Here is an 18,188-nt window from a genome sequence, read left to right as displayed (position 1 = left end):
GGATGGTGCTTGCAAAACAGGGACCGAGGGAGGAACACTGGTGGTAACGCTGGGCACTGTCGGTGTCACGCTGGCTCCAGCCTGGGGCTTCCTCCTCCACCTCCCCGCGACACCCACTCTCCCTACAAAGGGGGGAGGGTCCCCTACTGCCCAGACACCAGTACTGCCTTTTATCTTTTGTCGGAGGACATTGAGGGACATGGGAACCAGAGTCCCGCTGAAATGCTTCCCCTCAGCCAGAGGCCACAGCCTGCAAAAGGAAACTTCTTTCATGGGGCTGTGATTTCCTGAGGATATTACCTACTACATGTGCCCAGGGGTTCCAGAGGAATTATGGTTTTGGAGTTTGTATTTGTTGTATTTGTTTTTATTTTTGTAATACAAAGAGGGAGAGAGGAGGCGAAGGGATGGGGCCCAGCGTCATCCCAGAACAGCTTCTAGAGCATACGTTTTGACAAGGCAATTTCGGGGTCTGTGTTTTAGGAAACTCTCCAGGCTGTCAATCTCAGTGCAAAGAGCTTAAAATAAAGACCTCCCGTCTGCTCACCACACGGGGATCTAACACAAAATGCAGAACAAACCTGTTGGGAAAATGCCTGCCCTTAAAAGAAGAGTGAGTGCTGTAAAGATGCATTAAACAGAATCTTCCAGGAATCAAGTGGGCTGTGACGTCACAAACCCAGAAGCACAGAATAACATTTCCAACTGTAGAACCACTAGCTAAAAAAAGGGGGGAGGATCGCAAGATGACAGGCAGGGGGTCCTCCCCCAGATACCTGCCTCTTCTTTTTGTGCTGAAAAGACTTATGAACTGGAGAGTAGAAAAGCGGCCTTGGGAGTGGGAGCAGATGCCTGGTGATTTCGGCTCAGTCTCTGGGGAGCAGAGGGGGTGCTCACTGTTTCCCCGCCTGTCTGCCCGGCTTCTTTTCTGGCTGACCTCTGCCAGTGCCTGGGATGCCACCTCGGCCCCGGCCACCAAACACACCTGTGGAACAGAGAGGGAGCAGGGGTGGTACTTCAGCAGAGCTGGCCGGGGAGGTCTCACTGTGGACTGGGACTGGGAATTGGAACCCTTAGAATACGGCTAAATCATCTAAGCTTCCACCTCTGTAAAATGGGACCAGTGACTATACCAATGGTGAGGGCAGGCTGAGAATCTGAGGTGGAGCGTCTGACCAGGGCTGGGCATGAGTAGGGCCCCAGAACATTCTCAGTGTGATGAGGGCCAAGATCAGCTCCCCAGGGGTGCAAAGGATGCTAGGGAGGACAGAGGTTGGCACCAAGTCACGCTGGGGCTTGGGGTAGGCTTCCTGGAAGAGAGAGAGGGCTGGGGGCCAGGGCTGGAGGTGGTCGTCAGGACAAAGGGGAGGGGCTTCCAGGAGGAACATGAGCTAGGACCAAAACAAGGCCTGCACTCAGCCCAGGAGGAGGGCAGTGACCTCCAGCTGTGAGACTGTGTCAGGGGACACAGGCTTTCCTTGCTCTACCACCACTTACATCTGGCCCAGGAGAAAAATGATTGGGGGTTTCTGTGTGTCCGGCCCAGAGGGAGCAGGGGAGCTCCAAAGTCTGAAGCCAGAGGTGGGGCTGTTTGCAGACCGCCCCCCTTTTTTTTCCCTGTCTTTTTAGGGCTGCATCCATGGCATAGGGAAGGTCCCAGGCGAAGGGTCAAATTGGAGCTATGGCTGCCAGGCTGCGCCACAGCAAGGTGGGATCCGAGCCGCACCTTCAACTACACCGTAGTTCATGGCAACGTCGGATCCTTAACCCACTGAGCCGAGGCCAGGGGTCGAACCTGTGTCCTCATGGATACTGGCTGGGTTCACACTGAGCCACAACAGGAACTCCCCAGAAGACCTTTCACATGGTACAGGCGGCACTGCTGTGGGAGGTGGGCAGTCGGCAGTAGGCCGTGTCCAAAAGAGTCTCAGAAGGATTAAGGGCAGCGTGGGGACAAAAGCCAATGCTGGCAAGGTCTGCTAACCTCATCTCTCACAGGGCAAGACCAGCTGTGCCAAGCAGAGCTTGGCCATGTGGGGAGTCCTGTGAGATTTCCACCAGCCATTGAGAGCCCCGTGGCCGCCCTGTTCAGAGCCATGTGAACAAGCCTTGCTCTCCCCGTCCTCCTTGCACCTTCAGGCAGTTTACTCAACAGTGGAGGCCCCCAGTGTGAAGAGCCTAGCCCTCAGGACAGGCCCTGAGATCCTGAGGGCCCTGCTCACACCCAGGCCTTGGCTACCCTCCACCTGGACTGCCTTCTTGCCCTCATCCTCTGGTTCCTTCCTGTCAGGGCCGGCTCCTGTGTCCTTCCTGGCTCTGCCTGAGAGCGCCCAGGGCAGGCCCTGGGCTGGGCACGCAGGAGCCCCCTTCAGATAAAAGAGACAAAGCCAGATAGGTCCCTCAAACAGGAGCCTGGCAGCGGGGGAGGCAGGGAGGGGTGGGGTCTGCAGATGGCGTCTGGGCTCAGGCCCCAGCTGACTGCTGAAATTTAATTTTATGCCAGATTTCTAATCTCAGGATGGTGTGGAGGGAATTGATCACAAAGGCGTGACCTTGGCTTTGTATAAAGAAGTCGCATCTGGGAAAGGTCCCATGCCAGGCCAGGGTCCTCAGCAGCAGCCCGGTGAGGCGGGCACTGGGAGCCCTCTCTGCGGAGAGGAAACTGAGCCTCGGAGAGGTGACCAGAGCACCAGGAAACACAGGCAGGGCTCGAGTCCCAGGTCTGTGTGGGTGCCACATGCGTCTGCTGGACTGGACCTGGAGCTAAGGGAGCACCAAGAACCGGGGCAGGAGGGCCCAGGTGGGTGGGAGTCAGCATTGACCACAGGGCTCAGCCTGGGCTCCCAGTGTTGAGGTCATGGGGCAGGACAGGCGGCAGCCAGCAGCATCAGCTGTTCCACAGAGGAGCCCCATGAGTCACAGCCCCCCAGCTCCATGTAGGAGGGGCTCAGAGCCAGGCCTTCAGCATCGTGACGGCACCGGCCAAGAATGTCAACACTGGGCCGGGACAGATGCCACGTGCTGCACTCGCCCCCCCTCCGCCCGCCCTGCTGTGGGGAGGCCCCAGCAGCGTCGCAGCCTGCTAGGGGAGAAGGGCGGAGAGCAGACCTACCTCTTCCAGCACCCCCCATACCACGGCCCTTTTGCTGCTTCTGCTGCTGCAGGCCACCGCGGCCACGGCCCTTGGCCACCACCTCCTCCTTGACCATGTCGATGATCTCGTCAGGGATGCGGAGGTACTTGATGGTGCTGCCACGGATGTAACACTCGGGCATCCGCCAGAATTTGTCCCCATCCTGCGAGGGGTGGGGTGGGGTGTCAGACCTGTGTTGGGGTGGGGTGTGGATAGATGCTGCAGGGGCACCTGGCATTACCCTCAGTCTGCCAAGTTCTCCGTCCTGGATGCAATACAGGAGGGGCCACCCCCCAGCAGGATCTCTCTGGGCCCTTGGCAGCCCTTCATGCCTGAGGGAGGGCGGGGTGGGGCCGTGTGAGAAGGCCTGTGTGTCCTTGGCCTATCCTCTGGTGTAGGATGCAGCCCAAAGCCCAGAAAGGGGTGAGGCTGTCCCATATGCCAGGTGCTGCCACAGCCAGATCCTTCCTAAATTCTGCCCCAGCCTTCCAGAACTCACCTTCTGAACCCTCTCTACATGCCCTGACTCCTTCCTTCACCCAAGTAGCTCGTGACGGGGTCTGAGCTGGGCATGGGACACAGGTGAGCAGGATAAAGACCTTGTGTGATGGATGAAGAGGGCTGGGAGGCCAGCCAGGGGAACCTCCAGGTGATGCCAGTTTTCAGGGGAGCTGATGGAGACTGAAAATGAGGGAACTTGTCTTTTTTGTTCTTTTTTTAGGGCCATACCCGAGGCATAGGGAAGTTCCCAGGCTAGGGGTCGAATCAGAGCTACAGCTGCCAGCATACACCACAGCCACAGCAACGCGGGATCCAAGCTGTGTCTGCAAACTACATCACAGCTCAGGGCAACAGTGGATCCTTAACCCACTGAGCGAGGCCAGGGATCAAACCTGCATTGTCAGGGATGCTAGTCAGATTCGTTTCTGCTGAGCCATGATGGGAACTCCAAGAGACGAGGGGACTTGTAAAGCCACAGGCTCACAAGCAATGCCAACCCTCTGGTTCTTAGGATGCTGACTATCTCCCCACCACCCACACTACCACATACCCTGTGACCAGCACAAGGCCTTCCCCTGACCCCGCCTCCTACTGCCCTTGGGCAGGAGCCCAGGGCCTCATCTATCAGACAGCTCTCCGGCCCCACCCCTGCTGCCCCAAGCCAGAAGCCTGGGCAACCCCCCACCCCCAGAATCAGACCAAGACATCTCCCTGCTTAGATCCCAATCAGGGCCCTGTTGGCCCAAGGACAAGGTCCAAACTCCTCAGTGTGGCTCCAGAGGGCCTGAGATCCAGCCCCACCCTGGCCGCCCTCTCTTGGCACTGAATGCGCCTTCCAGATGGAACTTTCTGGAACATACACAGTGGGCTTCTGGCCCCCAGCACTTTGCACACACACTGGTCCCACATTTTTGTGTCTAACTCCAGCTGCCTCCTTGAAACCCCCGGTTCTCTTGCATGACACTCGTCAGCAGTGCCTGGGCCACTAGAGCCCAGCCCAGTGGAGGCACTCGATGGGGACAAATGGAATGTTTGAAGGCCAACTCTTCCCAGGAACACACAGAAGAGCCCCCGATCCATGCAGGAACCTCAAGAGGCCTCGGAGCATTCCTTTCCCAGAAAGACAGGCAACGGGCCAAGTCCGTGGGGATGCAAAATACAGCCAGACAGAAACTGATTCTGTGGAAACTCAGGGCCAGGACTGGGGCTGGCCGCTCAGTGCTAGCTTTTCCCTCAGCCTAGGGCAGGCCAAGCCCAGCGTGCTCCCTGTAGAACAGGGCTTACTCTGCTTTCCATGGGGACAGCTAAATGCCTCCCAACCCTTGCTCTCCCCTGTTTTCTCAGCCCCCTGGGGTCTCTGCATCCAGCTGTCAGCTACCCAAGGGAGGGAGGGGCCACCATCACCTTTTTATAGATGAGGACGTTGAATGCCCTGAGAATGTACCTCATACCAGCCTCTCCTCCCAATTGCTGGCTCACAGAGGGGGACTCCTCAGGGGGAGCCATGTGTCCAGTCTCAGCTGGCCCCGGAGGCCAGACTGACATTGCCCTGAGACACAGTGATGGGTTCCAGGTCCCCAGAAGCAGACATAGACCTACTGGCCACGTGCAGAAGGCCACGTGCTCAGCAGTACTATCTGCCACAGCCACACTGGAAATGCCTAAACACCTGCCACCAGGAGCGCAGTCCCAAGAAGTAGGGCACAGAGCTGAGCAGGCGAGGGGAGAGGGTCATACTCACCTGTCTGCGTTTTTTGGGTGTGAAATATCCAGGGCAGACCAGGGGCAAGAGTGGCTGGCATGGAGAGCCCTGGGGGCATGCTGCCCACAGCTCAGTACAGCCCCACCCTGGCTGGGCCTGCCAGCAGCTTCCGCCCCGAAGCAAGGTGAAAGGAACGCTCTAGCAGAACCCACTGCAGGTTAGTGGGACGGAGTCCTGCCTTCACCACTGTCCTTGTCCTCCTCCCTTTGTGGCTCATCCCAGGACAGGGAAGGCCTGTGACCCTGGGACCAATGTCCCCAGCCCTGGCCCTGCCCTTCCTGGTTTCAGGCCTCAGGAGAAACAAACCCCCTGGTGGCCTGGCCATCCCACAGCAGCACCACCATGGTCCGCCCGGTGGGCAACATCCACAGTCAGCCAGGACCAAAAGCAGCAGAAGATGATGAGGCACCAGAGGGTGGGGGATGGGGAGACAGCTCGATACCTGCCAGGCAGCATCCCCACAGGTGCAAAGTCCAGGGCACTAGAGGAACTAGGAGCCTTGTCCATCAACCTTCCACACCGCCCAGTCCCTCAGGCCCCGCCCCTCCACAAGCCCCACCCCACGGGATGACCAGCCGTAAGGGCTAAGGTATGTCCTGTTCCACTCCTCCCACAAGGCCCAGGGAGAGGCCTGCAACCCCACTTGGAAGCAAGGACTCTAAGGCTCTGTAAGCCCTAGGTACAAGTGCACATTCCTGGCCACATAGTTTCCATGCTTCCCTACCCCCATCAGACCAGCGCCGCCTGAAAGCCCCCGGGCATCAGGTGCAGAGTTGGGGTGCAGGGCACTCACCCTGGATGTGCAGATCACCTCACGCAAGTTGATGTTCATCCAGTTGTCACAGCTCACCAGATGCCCATTATACGTCTCCCCGTTTTTGAGCTCTACCAACTGGAGAGAAATGGGTCCGTCAGTCTCAGGCCCAAGGAAGGTGCAGCCCTACCCTAAGAGCAGGTGACCCCCACCGAACCTCATTCAGACATGTCCTCAGCTGCTCTTAGGACTCAGTGGCTAGAGCACCCAGCACCCAGGCCTCCTCGCCAGAGGCCTGTCTTGCTGGGCAACGGCCTCTGCTTTCACTGTACACTTTGCTGGGCACTGCAGACTTCCTGCGATGAAAACCGTTGTGTTTGTTTGTGGGGGAAAAAAAACCCACAAATCTTTTTCTTTTTAGGGCCGCACCCGAGGGATATGGAGGTTCCCAGGCTAAGGGTCAAATTGGAGCTGTAGCCACTGGCCTACACCACAGCCACAGCAATGCCAGATCTGAGCCACATCTGCAACCTACACCACAGCTCACGGCAACGCCGGATCCTTAACGCACTGCACGAGGCCAGGGATCGAACCTGCGTCCTCATGGATGCTAGTCAGATTCATTTCTGCTGAGCCACAACAGGAACTCCAAAACCCAGGAATCTTTAAAGGAACAAGTATGGTTAGGGTAACAGGGTGGCTAGGGATAGCACGTGTGTAAGCTTCGGTGGTCTGGAAACACTGGTTTTCACTGCAATAATTACTCATCTATTTTGATGTGTTTGGGGAAAAGCACATCATTTTAAAGACATGTTACTGCTGGGAAAAGGCTGAGATTTAAAAAAGCATTGGGGGGGTTACAGAAATAAATAAAACAAAATAAAATAAAATAAAACAAAATTGACTCAGCTACTTGCCCAAGAGAAATGATGGTATTCATCTATGGAAAAACGTGTGCATACACAGAGGCTAACAGCAGCCAAAATATTCAGATAGCCAAAAATGCAGAACAACCCTAATGCCCATTACCAGTAGACAAATGGATAAATAAAACGTGGGGTTTCAATACAATGGAATTATCACCTGGCCATAAGGAATGAAACCCTGACACATGCTACTACGTGGAGATACCTTGAAAACTTCAGGCTGAGTGATGAGTTCCCATCGTGGCTCAGCAGTTAATGAACCTGACTAGTATCCATGATGTGCAGGTTCGATCCCTGGACTTGCTCAGGGGGTGAAGGATCCGGCGTTGCTGTGAGCTGTGGTGTAGGCCAGTGGCTGCAGCTCCAATTAGACCCCTAGCCTGGGAACCTCCACATGTCACAAGTGCGGCCCTAAAAAGACAAAAAATAAAAAATAAAAAATAAGCTTCAGGCTGAGTGAAAGAAGCAAGACACAAAAGGCCACACAGTATATGATCCCATTTACAGGAAATGTCCAGAATAGGCAAACCCAGAGACAGAAAGCAGACTAGTGGTTGTCAGAGGCTGGGATTGAAGCGACTGCTACTGGAGACCAGGTCTCTTTCTGGAGTGATAGGATTGCTCTGCAACTACATCGAGGTGGTGGCTGCACGACACCATGAATATAATGAATGTCCCTAAATTGTACACTTTGAAAGGTTGAATTGCATGATTTAGGAATAGCACCTGAACAAGAAAAGGAAAGACTACAGAACACACTGACAGACACCACACTGCACCATGAACAAAAGCAGCTTAAGGAGTTCCCGTTGTGGCTCAGCAGAAACGAATCCGACTAGGAACCATGAGGTTGCAGGTTCGATCCCTGGCCTCGCTCAGTGAGTTGGGGATCTGGCATTGCCATGAATTGTGGTGTCGGTCACAGACATGGCTTGGATCCCACGTTGCTGTGACTATGGCATGGGCTGGCAGCAACAGCTCCAATTCAACCCCTAGCCTGGGAACCTCCACATGCTGCGAGTGCAGCCCTAAAAACCTAAAAAAAAAAAAAAAAAAGCAGTTTAAGGAATGCATATCACATGAGCCCATCCATATTTTAAAAAATCATTCACAAAAAGAAAAACAAATTAATTCACATTCATACACACAAACACCAGAGGTCTAGCTGTGTATATATCAAAGTTAAACTGATAGGAAGATTAATGGAGAGGGGCTTTTACTGTCTATGAATCTCTAGTGTTTGTTTTTTTTTTTTTTTTTTTTTTTTTTTTTGGTCTTTTTGCCATTTCTTGGGCTGCTGCCGCAGCATATGGAGGTTCCCAGGCTAGGGGTCAAATTGGAGTTGTAGCCGCCAGCCTACACCACAGCCACAGCAACATGGGATCTGAGTCATGTCAGCGACCTACACCACAGCTCACAGCAATGCCGGATCCTTAACCCACTGAGCGAGGCCAGGGATCGATCCTGCAACCTCATGGTTCCCAGTCAGATTCGTTAACCACTGAGCCACGATGGGAACTCCACTATGTTAAAAATTTTTGGCCATGCCTGCAGCCCGTGGAAGTTGCCAGGCCAGGGATCAAACCCGTGCCACAGCAGTGACCAGATCCACAGCAGTGACAACACCAGATCCTTAACCCACTAAACCATGAGAGAACACCATATTTGAGCTTTTTAATAAGCCTGTATTACTTTGATCAGCAGCAGAAATAACCCAGGTCCTGACATGCATGGGAAGGAGAACAGGACAAGCTGCTACTCTGTGGACAGGGAGGAAGCGGGTTTGGCTAGAGGCACCTGACCCTTTGTCCAGTGTCCCCACTGAAACTCTCCATCCCAGACCAGTATGTACTCACCATTGGGTGATTCTGAGCTGTTTTCAGCAGCGACAAGGGAAGCTGAAAGGCGAACACAAACACATGACTTGTCTGTTTCATTAGTGCTGTGGGCCCCCCCACCCAGGCAGGGCCGAGACTCCAGTCCCAATATTAGGGGCGCAGGAGCACGCACCCCACGACAGAAATGCCTTTTCCAAACTCTGCCCAACTCCAGGACACACACAGTTAGGACAGAAAAGTCTCAGACCCCCTCCCTGCCAATCTCAGAGGCAGCTGCCCTCTGGTCTTGGTACTGACCATTCTGGACATTTCTTTGTAGCTGCAGATACTCACACCTCTGATAGCACCAGCCCTCTGTGCTTATCAGCAGCATCACAGCACACAGGTCCTGCTGTTGCTTGTTTTTTGACATTTCTGAGATGTATCCATGTTAATACATACAACTCTAGCTAGCCCTTTTGTTTTCAGCATTGTAGGTGGTTATCATCACACCCACTTCATGGATGGGGATATTGCGGCTCAGAAACTGAGCTTGGCTTGACCCCCAACAGTCAGCAGCCAGTTCATGCTAGGCCCACATCTGAGGTGGGGGTGGGGACAGCCCTGACTGAACCAAGAGTGAATGGGCTAGGCACAATGCAACTGGGAGTCCACGTGATCTGAGGAGGCCACGTCTGAGCCCCCGTTCAGAGAGAGAAATTGAGCAGGTGAGAGGAAGAAACATTTCAGAAAAAGTCTGTGGTTACCGCAAGGGCCAGGAGACAAAAGGATGGAATTTAAAAACCCACCCAGATAAGGTGAACCTTCAAGATAGTTCTTTTTCCATTATTACTGATTTTATTTTATTTTTTTGATCTACTCGCAGCATGCAGAAATTCCTGGGCCAGGAATCAAATCCATGCCACAGATGTAACCAGAGCCACAGCAGAGGGCAGAGGCAACGCCAGATTCTTAACCTGCTGGAACATGGGAGTCCTGAATTTCTTTTCTTTTCTTTTTTTTTTTTTGTCTTTTCTAGGGCCGCATCCGCGACATATGGAAGTTCCCAGGCTAGGGGTCCAATTGGAGCTGTAGCCACTGGCCTGCGCCAGAGCCACAGCAATGCCAGATCCAAGCCGTGTCTGCGATCAACATCACAGTTCACAGCAATGCAGGATCCTTAACCCACTGAGCAAGGCCAGGGGTGGAACCCGCAATCTCATGGTTTCTAGTTGCATTCATTAACCACTGAGCCACAGTGGGAACTCCCCAAATTTCTTTTTTTAGAACATATAGTGTAACTGGGAAAGAAATCGGCTCTTTTCATTCTGGGAATGCAAATCACAACCCACACGCTAGACCCTGTCTCTGGGTCTCCAGAAGGGTGACTTGGATGGGAGTGCCTGGGTCCAGGGTCCAATGACAGCCTATCCAGTAGGGCCAGGTGAAGGTTCTAGACCAAGGGCCCCACAATATGGGACAGTGTCTCAGGGAGGATGACACCTTGCCCTAGTGACTTGGGAATTCTAAGTTGGCCTGACCCCCCAGAGTTCTTTGCAGGAGAGCTCCAGCCCACCCTTCACACTCCCAATAGGAGGCAGCCACTTCTCCAGGTGGTGGGGACCGTAAGGCCTCTCTGTGAAGAGGCCCTCCACCCCCAGAGGACGGCTCCCTATGGAAGGGCTTGGGGTGGGGGTGGCGGATGCCACATCCCACAGGCCTTCTCTGAGAAGAGCCACCTGGGGGAGATCCAGCAGTGGCAGGAAGCTGGGCCCAAGCCCACTTCCTGCACTGGCTTCCTGGAGGGGCAAGATAAAGAGGAGGAAGGTGCCACGTGGAGGAGAGGTGGAGGAGAGGTGGCTGGTCCTAGAAGGCAGCTGGGGGTCCCAACACAGGCAACATGCAGCCCCTGCCCCCTCCTCTGGAATGCATCTGTCTGGAGTTCCTGTTGTGGCACAGTGAAAACAAATCCAACCAGTATCCATGAAGATGTGGGTTCGATCCCTGGCGCTGCTCAGTGGGTTAAGGATCCGGCGTTGAAGTGAGCTATGGTATAGGTCACAGACGTAGCTCTAATCCCGTGTGGCTGTGGCTGTGGTATGGGCCGACAGCTGCAGCTCCAATTCCACCCCTAGCCTGGGAACTTCCATATGCTGCAGGTGTGGGCCTAAAAAGGAAAAAAGAAAAAGGAACACATCTGTCTGATGCTGCCTGAGCACAGCAAGCTGTGGAGAAAGAACAGGAGGCTCAGATATGCATGAGGGAGCCACAGAGCCAGGTGGTATTCTATTATAGAGAAGCTCAGGGTTTTCCTGGACAAGCCTGTTTGCTGTATCCACAACGGGAATCAGGACCAGAGCAATGACACACTTGAGTCCTCCTCCCAGATCACCGGAGACGGGGACAGGGCCAGGCCAGCCCCTGTCCTGGAAGGTGAGAATGAAAATGGACTGTGTGGAGAGGTGGAGGGAGTAGGAGTAGCACAGCCAAGGCCCCTCTAGATGAGGTACCAGCAGCTAGGAGGGACACCCAAGGATACAGAGCAAGGTCTGGGTAAAGCCGGGGAAAGCAGATTAATGCCTGTTAGCAGAAGACCCACAGATGTCCTTTTATGGCATACCTTGCCTTCAGGCTGTCTCTCTCAGGCTACCATCCTGTCCCAGCTACGAGTAGCACACCCCTGGAGGACCCACAGCCTTTGCAGCTGTTGCCAGCAGTGTGACCTCAGAGGACGGCAGCGACACAGATGGAACCAGCACCTGCTCACACCCTCCCCTGCACACCCGCTCCCTCGGCTAGCCACAGAGCCAGGCCTGACACGGCTCTAGCAAACTGGCCCGCTCACTTCTTCACACCACGCCTGGTGCTATTGGTCAAACTTTGTTCCTTGGTTCCCTCTACCTGGGGTGCCCTCCCCCAGGCTGGTGACTTCTGCTTCAGCCAGCCCCTCATTATAACCCCATCAAGGGAATGAGGTTTCCACCTGGGCCACCCTCTGCTTCTATTATAGGGTATAGCCAGTCTCTAATTAACTTGTTTATTTATTACGTCTCCCTGGCTAGACTGGAAACACCAAGCCTCTTGCTAGACTGGAAAATTCAGAGGGTGTGGACTTTGTCCAGTGCTGAACACTGGGCCAGGCACATGCAAGGGACTCAGTAAATATTTGCTGACAAATATAGCACATACCACCCAGGGAGGCACTCCAGGCAGGGGGTGGTGACAGGGGTGGGGTGGGGTGGGGAATACTTGCCACACCTCACAAGACAAGGAAAAGGAGAAGCTCAGGTAGGGAAAGGTGGCATTGGGACAGCCCTCCAAGACTTCAACAACCGCAGCAGTGGTCATATCTACTTCCTTGTTCCCAAACGCTGTTGGAGACAAAGGCCAAAGGAAGAGGAGGAACCTGGTGAACTTGAAAGCGAGGGGTATGCTGGGGTGGGGGAAAGCATGAAGGTGCCAGGGATACAGGAGAGGGCAGATCACCCAGTTCAGGGGGGAGCAAGGGCTGTGTGGAATTTGGAGTCATAAAAAGCTTCAGGGAAGAGAATTCTTTTCTCTAGCCTTTCTCAGAACATCTGGGGTCTGGCCCTCAGGTCTAGGTCCATCCACACCTAAATACATTTATTTATTTGCTTTTTAGGGCCGCACCCATGGCATATGGAGGTTCCCAGGCTAGGGGTCGAATTGGAGGTACAGCCACCAGCCTGCGCCACAGCCACATGGGATCTGATCCACGTGTGCAGCTTACACCACAGCTCACAGCAACACTGGATCCTTAATCCACTAAGCAAGACCTGGGATCAAACCCCCAACCTCATGGTTATTACTCGGATTCGTTTCTGCTGTGCCACAATGGAAACTTCCACAACTGGATTTAATGGTGTCCTGAGGTTCCCAACTCAGGAAGCTGCTGATCACCCACTCCCTCACCCAGACCTTGGCTTGGCTTCCGCCCCACCCCGACCACAAGGAACAGGCAGTGTGTAATGCCTTAGCCACTCCTGAACACAGACTTTGCACAGACACTGTTCTAGGCTCTGGCAATATATGAGGATAAAACAGAGATCCTATCTCCATGGAGCTTAACAAATGGATTCTTCCACAGACCAACTCTACCCTCCAGAGAGACGAACAGAGAGAACGAAGCTGCTCCCTTCTCTCCATCCCTACAATGACCAGAAGAATTACTGAACCCTCATGGTCAGCTCCGAAAAATGTGCAGCGACCATCTTAGAGGACTCGAGGGCTGATGGGCCAGGTTCTCTCCCAGCTCAATTCCTCTGTGTGGGCCTCCATTTCCCTGTCTGTCACTCACTGGGGACACAGGCACGCTGGTTTAGATCTCCAATTTCCACAACTTGTGAGATGGCATGGCCCTGGGGAGACTTCCTGCCAGGGCCTCGATTTTTTTGTTTTCTAAACTGGGATACGGTTAGCCCATCCATGGCTGAAAACGCCCCCCCTTCCCCTGGAACCATATGCTGTGTGACCCCGGAAGAAGTTAACCTTGCTTTGGGTCTGCTTTTTAGTCTGAAAAGGAGAGGCATAAGAGGTTGCGCAGCTAGCATTCCAAGGGCAGTACAACCCCCGAAATTCCCCAGATTGGCTGAATTTGAGAAAGAAGGCCGGCCCCCTACTGCCTGGTGCTCTAGCTTTACTGTCTAGGAGGTCAGATCGGGTCGGATGCACTGGGAGCCATTTCCCCGTCCGAAAACTCACTCTGCTGCATTCACCGGGCCCTTCAGCAGGTCCCCTTCCTCTCTGGCCTCAGTTTCCCCATCTGCAAAATGGGAAGACTGCTGCCAGACTGCCATACTGTGATTTCATTTCTATCCAATCCCAAGCTCCCCCGAGACCGACGTGCTTGGTGTCCTGGGAGAAGCTCTTCCACTCTCCGGCCTGTCCTCCCCACCTTGGGCGAAGGGGCAGGACTCAAGGCCCAGATTACAGGCTGGCTCCACAACGCCCCTGAACCAACAACCGCCCCGAGGGCCCTTGGCGGCCGGCTCCCCCGTCGCACCGCCCTCACCATGGTGTCGGCGGGGACTAGGCTCGTGGGCTACTTCCGCCGCCGCCGCCGCTCACGTTCCCGCCGGTAGCTGCAGCTCTGCGCGCCACTAGGCTGAAATGGAGTGGCAGCAACGCGAGCCAGTCAGCACGAGGCTCATGGGAAGGCCAACCAATCCACGCGGAGTAAGGCGGGGCCTATTAAACACGAGGGGCGGGGCGGGCCGCGTTCCTACCGGAGAAATGAGAGAGAGAGTCGTAAAGTGCCGCTATGAGTGCTGCAAAAGGGGGCGGAGCAATGTGCGCCGGCGCAGGAGGCCTTGTGGGTAAGGGCGCCTGCGCAGGTGCAATCTTCAGTGATTTTTCCGGGCTCCACGCTGTGGGCAAAACGGGGTAGTGCCTCCAATTTCCAAATGGAGGAATGGCAGCTCTATGGTTATTGCCATGTGTCCCTTCGAGCTCCTACTCTTCTGATTCTCTTTATTGTAGTTGACCGTTGTCCAGGGCACTTCTTTTGATAGGCTAGACGTACCGGTGTGAACCTCAGTTTGCTTCCCTTTGAAATGGGCTTAATAATAGTGTCTGCTTTAGAAGGTTGCAATGAGTGCCAAGTGATTTATGCCTTGTAAAAGAAGAGTGCCCGGCACGTACTGAGCACTTGATACACGGACATGCAATAAATATTTATTGAGCATCTACTACGGGCCTCCTCCTGGAAACACAGAAGAGAATAAACCAAACAAAACTCCTGGCCCTCCTGAGGTTTAGGAGCCCACTGGGGAGGCAGACTGTAAACAAAATAGACAAATGTATTAGTTTCCTTGGGCTGCCATAACAAATGATCAAACTGGGTGGTTTTATTTTTTTATTTTTATTTGAATATTTTTTGCTTTTTAGGTCCTCACCCATGGCATATGAACGTTCCCAAGCTAGGGGTCGAATTGGATGGAGCTACAGTTGCCTACACCATAGCCATGGCAATGCAGGATCTGAGCAGCATTTGTGGCCTACACCGCAGCTTCCTTAACCCACTGATTGAGGCCAGGGATTGAACCTGAGTCCTCATGGATACCTAGTCCGGTTCCTTACTGCTGAGCAACAACAGGAACTCCAAACTGGGTGGTTTTAAACAGTAAAACTTAATCCGAAAGACTGAAATCAAAGTTTTAGCAGAGTTGGTTCTTTCTGAAGGATCTGAGGGGCAATTCATCCCATGCTTCTCTGCCAGCAATCCTTGTAGTTCTTGGCACAGATTCCTCTGTCATCACATGGTGCTTTTCTTTGTGTGTCTCTGTGTCTCAACTCTTCCTCTTTTTTTTTTTTTTTTTTTTTTGTCTTTTTGCTATTTCTTGGGCCGCTCCCGCGGCATATGGAGTTTCCCAGGCTAGGGGTTGAATCGGAGCTGTAGCCACCAGCCTACGCCAGAGCCACAGCAACGCGGGATCCGAGCCGCGTCTGCAACCTACACCACAGCTCACGGCAACGCCGGATCGTCAACCCACTGAGCAGGAGCAGGGACTGAACCCGCAACCTCATGGTTGCTAGTCGGATTCGTTAACCACTGCGCCACGACGGGAACTCCTCTTCCTCTTTTTTTATGAAGGCATTCCTTTCTCGTATTAGGCCCTTCCTAAACTCAGGTTAAATTTCATCTTGAGATCCTTAATTATATCGACAAAGACTTTATTTCCAATAAGGCCATATTCACAGATATGGGGGTTAGAACTGATCTCTGTTATCGATGTTCTGTTGGAACATTAGCCTGCAGTTGAGCAAGATCAAACATGAAACTATTTTATTTATTTATTTATTTTATTTTTTGTCTTTTTGCCTTTTCTTGAGCTGCTCCCGCGGCATATGGAGGTTCCCAGGCTAGGGGTCGAATTGGAGCTGCAGCCACGGGCCTACGCCAGAGCCACAGCAACACAGGATCCAAGCCGCGTCTGCAACCTACACCACAGCTCACAGCAACGCCAGATCCTTAAACCACTGAACGAGGGCAGGGATCGAACCCACAACCTCATGGTTCCTAGACAGATTTGTTAACCACTGAGCCACGACAGGAACTCCAAAACTATTTTATAATAAAGTGTTGAATAGCTTATGTGATTTATTGAATACCGTACTGAAAGTAAAAGAACAGTTATAAGTGTATCCCTTCTTTACCATTGTGAGCATATGACTGACTGGGAGCTGAGGCTCGCTGCTACTGCTGAGCATTATGAGAAAGTACCTTACTACATATCACTAGCTTGGGAAGGGATCAAAATTAAAAGTTCAGGGAGTTCCCGTCATGGCGCAGTGGTTAACGAGTCCAACTAGGAACCATGAGGTTGAGGGTTCGATCCCTGGCCTTCCTCAGTGAGTTAAGGATCCGGCGTTGCCGTGAGCTGTGGTGTAGGTTGCATACGCGGCTCGGATCCCGCATTGCTGTGGCTCTGGCGTAGGCCGGCGGCTGCAGCTCCGATTAGACCCCTGGCCTGGGAACCTCTATACGCCGCAACTGCAGCCCTAAAAAGCCAAAAAAAAAAAAAAAAAAAAAAAATTCAAAGTTCAATTTCTACTGAATGCTTTCACACATTGTGAAGTCGAAAACGCTAATGTCAAACCATCTTAAATTGAGGACTGTCTGTAATCATCTCTGCCAATCGAGGTTACTGTGTGGAGTGATCAAATGTGAAACCCATATAAAGTGTGAAGCACCTGATAGCCCTGAACCAACAGTTGTCCTTCATGTCTTTTTTTTTTTTTGTCTTTTTTGCCTTTTTCTAGGGCCACACCCACGCATATGGAGGTTCACAGGCTAGGGGTTGAATCGGAGCTGTAGCTGCCGGCCTACACCACAGCCACAGCAACTCAGGATCCAAGCTGCGTCTGCGACCCCCACCACAGCTCATGGCAACGCCAGATCCTTAACCCACTGAGCAAGGCCAGGGATCAAACCCTCAACCTCATAGTTCCTAGTCGGATTCGTTAACCACTGAGCCACGACGGGAACTCCCCTGTCCTTCATGTCTTAAAATGGGATCTGCCCTCCCCCAGAAGCTGACCCTGAGATGAGGACTCACAGACACATAGAGTATGCAGGGGGAAAACACCAGAAGCCCCCATTGGGAATGGATACCTGAGATAGGGAGGGAAGGAGCTCTGCAGTGGACATTGATGAGCAGGTGACAAAGTGGGCAACTGAGGGTTAGTACAGCTGTGGACCGTCGGGAATCAACATAAGAGCTTGTGTCTCATAGAGGCCCCACCCAGGGTCAGGGCAGTGTTTATTTCCGCCTTCATCATTGGCTTGAGGATGCTCCCAGGGTTGCTGGTGAGGTCTGGAAAGTGTGCAGAACGCTGGATATGCCAACTGGGTTGAGGTGACTAGCCAAGTATTGTTTGCCGCAGGTAAAGGCCGTTGTGATGTAAACAATAGAAACTGGGATACATGAAGTGCTCCAGCAACAACACGCTGGTAGAAGTAGGAAGAAAATCGCATGTCGGTTCACATCTTTGTGACTTTTCTAGACTTTTCTATGTGCAGTCTTTCTCCTTTTGCGCAAGGGATCATCCTTTAAAACTCTGCTTGGGTGACCCCGTGTGGCAGACTGCGATTACTGCAGTTTGAGTTAGCTCTTTCAACTCCGGAGTTGAAGTTCGGAGTTCTCCACCCACTTGGGCATAGTGATTGGTTAAAGGGGAACACGTGACCAACCGAGGGCCATTAGACTATCCCTATCCCTTGGGAGGTCTAGGAGGAGAAGAGCGCTTTCCACAGAGGTTTTTAAAAGTGCGGTAGTGAAGGTCCTGTGCCATCACAACTGATCTTCTGGAATAAGTTCTTTGCCAGGTTTTTTGTTTGTTTTGTTTTTGTCTTTTCGTCACTTTAGGGCCGCACCCGCGGCTTGTGGAGGCTGCCAGGCTAGGGGTCCAATCGGAGCTATACGAGCTATCTGGCTACACCAGAGCCACAGCGACGCCAGATCCGAGCCGCTTCTGCCACCTACGCCACAGCTCACGGGATCGAACCCGAAACCTCATGGTTCCTAGTCGGATTCGTTTCTGCTGCACCACGATGGGAACTCCTTTTTGCGGGTTTAATCTGAAATACAAAGGAATTCCTCTGTGGAGAAGAGGCATGGTTTGATCAGATATTCCTGAGGTTATAAGACATGACTTTCCACTTATAGGGGCCCAAGAATTTGTCCTTTGTTGCTTAATTGACTTGGAGTTTGGATACTGTCCTTAGCATTTGGCAGAGCCTGCACTAATGCACAGCTGCTCTTTGAACTTTTCA

The 18,188-nt window shown here is 53.1% G+C and overlaps 1 protein-coding gene across 4 annotated transcripts; it reads right to left on the bottom strand.

Moving 5' to 3' along the window:
• Positions 1-351: 351 nt before the first annotated feature.
• On the bottom strand, positions 352-13,987 carry LSM4 (LSM4 homolog, U6 small nuclear RNA and mRNA degradation associated). Of its 4 annotated transcripts, XM_021083530.2 has the most exons (6): positions 13,926-13,987; positions 13,616-13,676; positions 8,933-8,974; positions 6,190-6,288; positions 3,113-3,296; positions 352-985 (listed from the first exon to the last, which is right to left on the bottom strand). In XM_021083530.2, exons 3-6 carry the CDS (start codon positions 8,933-8,935, stop codon positions 894-896), a joined length of 378 nt encoding a protein of 125 aa, XP_020939189.1. In that variant the 5' UTR covers positions 8,936-8,974; positions 13,616-13,676; positions 13,926-13,987; the 3' UTR covers positions 352-893. The 4 variants fall into 4 exon arrangements, with proteins under 4 accessions (XP_020939189.1, XP_084868459.1, XP_020939187.1 ...); XM_085012333.1 differs by lacking the exon at positions 13,616-13,676 and having other exon boundaries at positions 6,190-7,320; positions 8,601-8,974; XM_021083528.2 differs by lacking the exon at positions 13,616-13,676.
• Between the last annotated feature and the right edge of the window lie 4,201 nt (positions 13,988-18,188).

The sequence above is a fragment of the Sus scrofa genome, chromosome 2 (assembly GCF_054392235.1).
Source record: "Sus scrofa isolate SSC_HxYL_T2T_F1_AM1 chromosome 2, Sscrofa_HxYL_maternal_Yorkshire_Landrace_v2.0, whole genome shotgun sequence".
NCBI classification, from domain to species: Eukaryota; Metazoa; Chordata; class Mammalia; order Artiodactyla; family Suidae; genus Sus; species Sus scrofa.
This window is presented reverse-complemented; position numbering and strand designations above follow the sequence as displayed.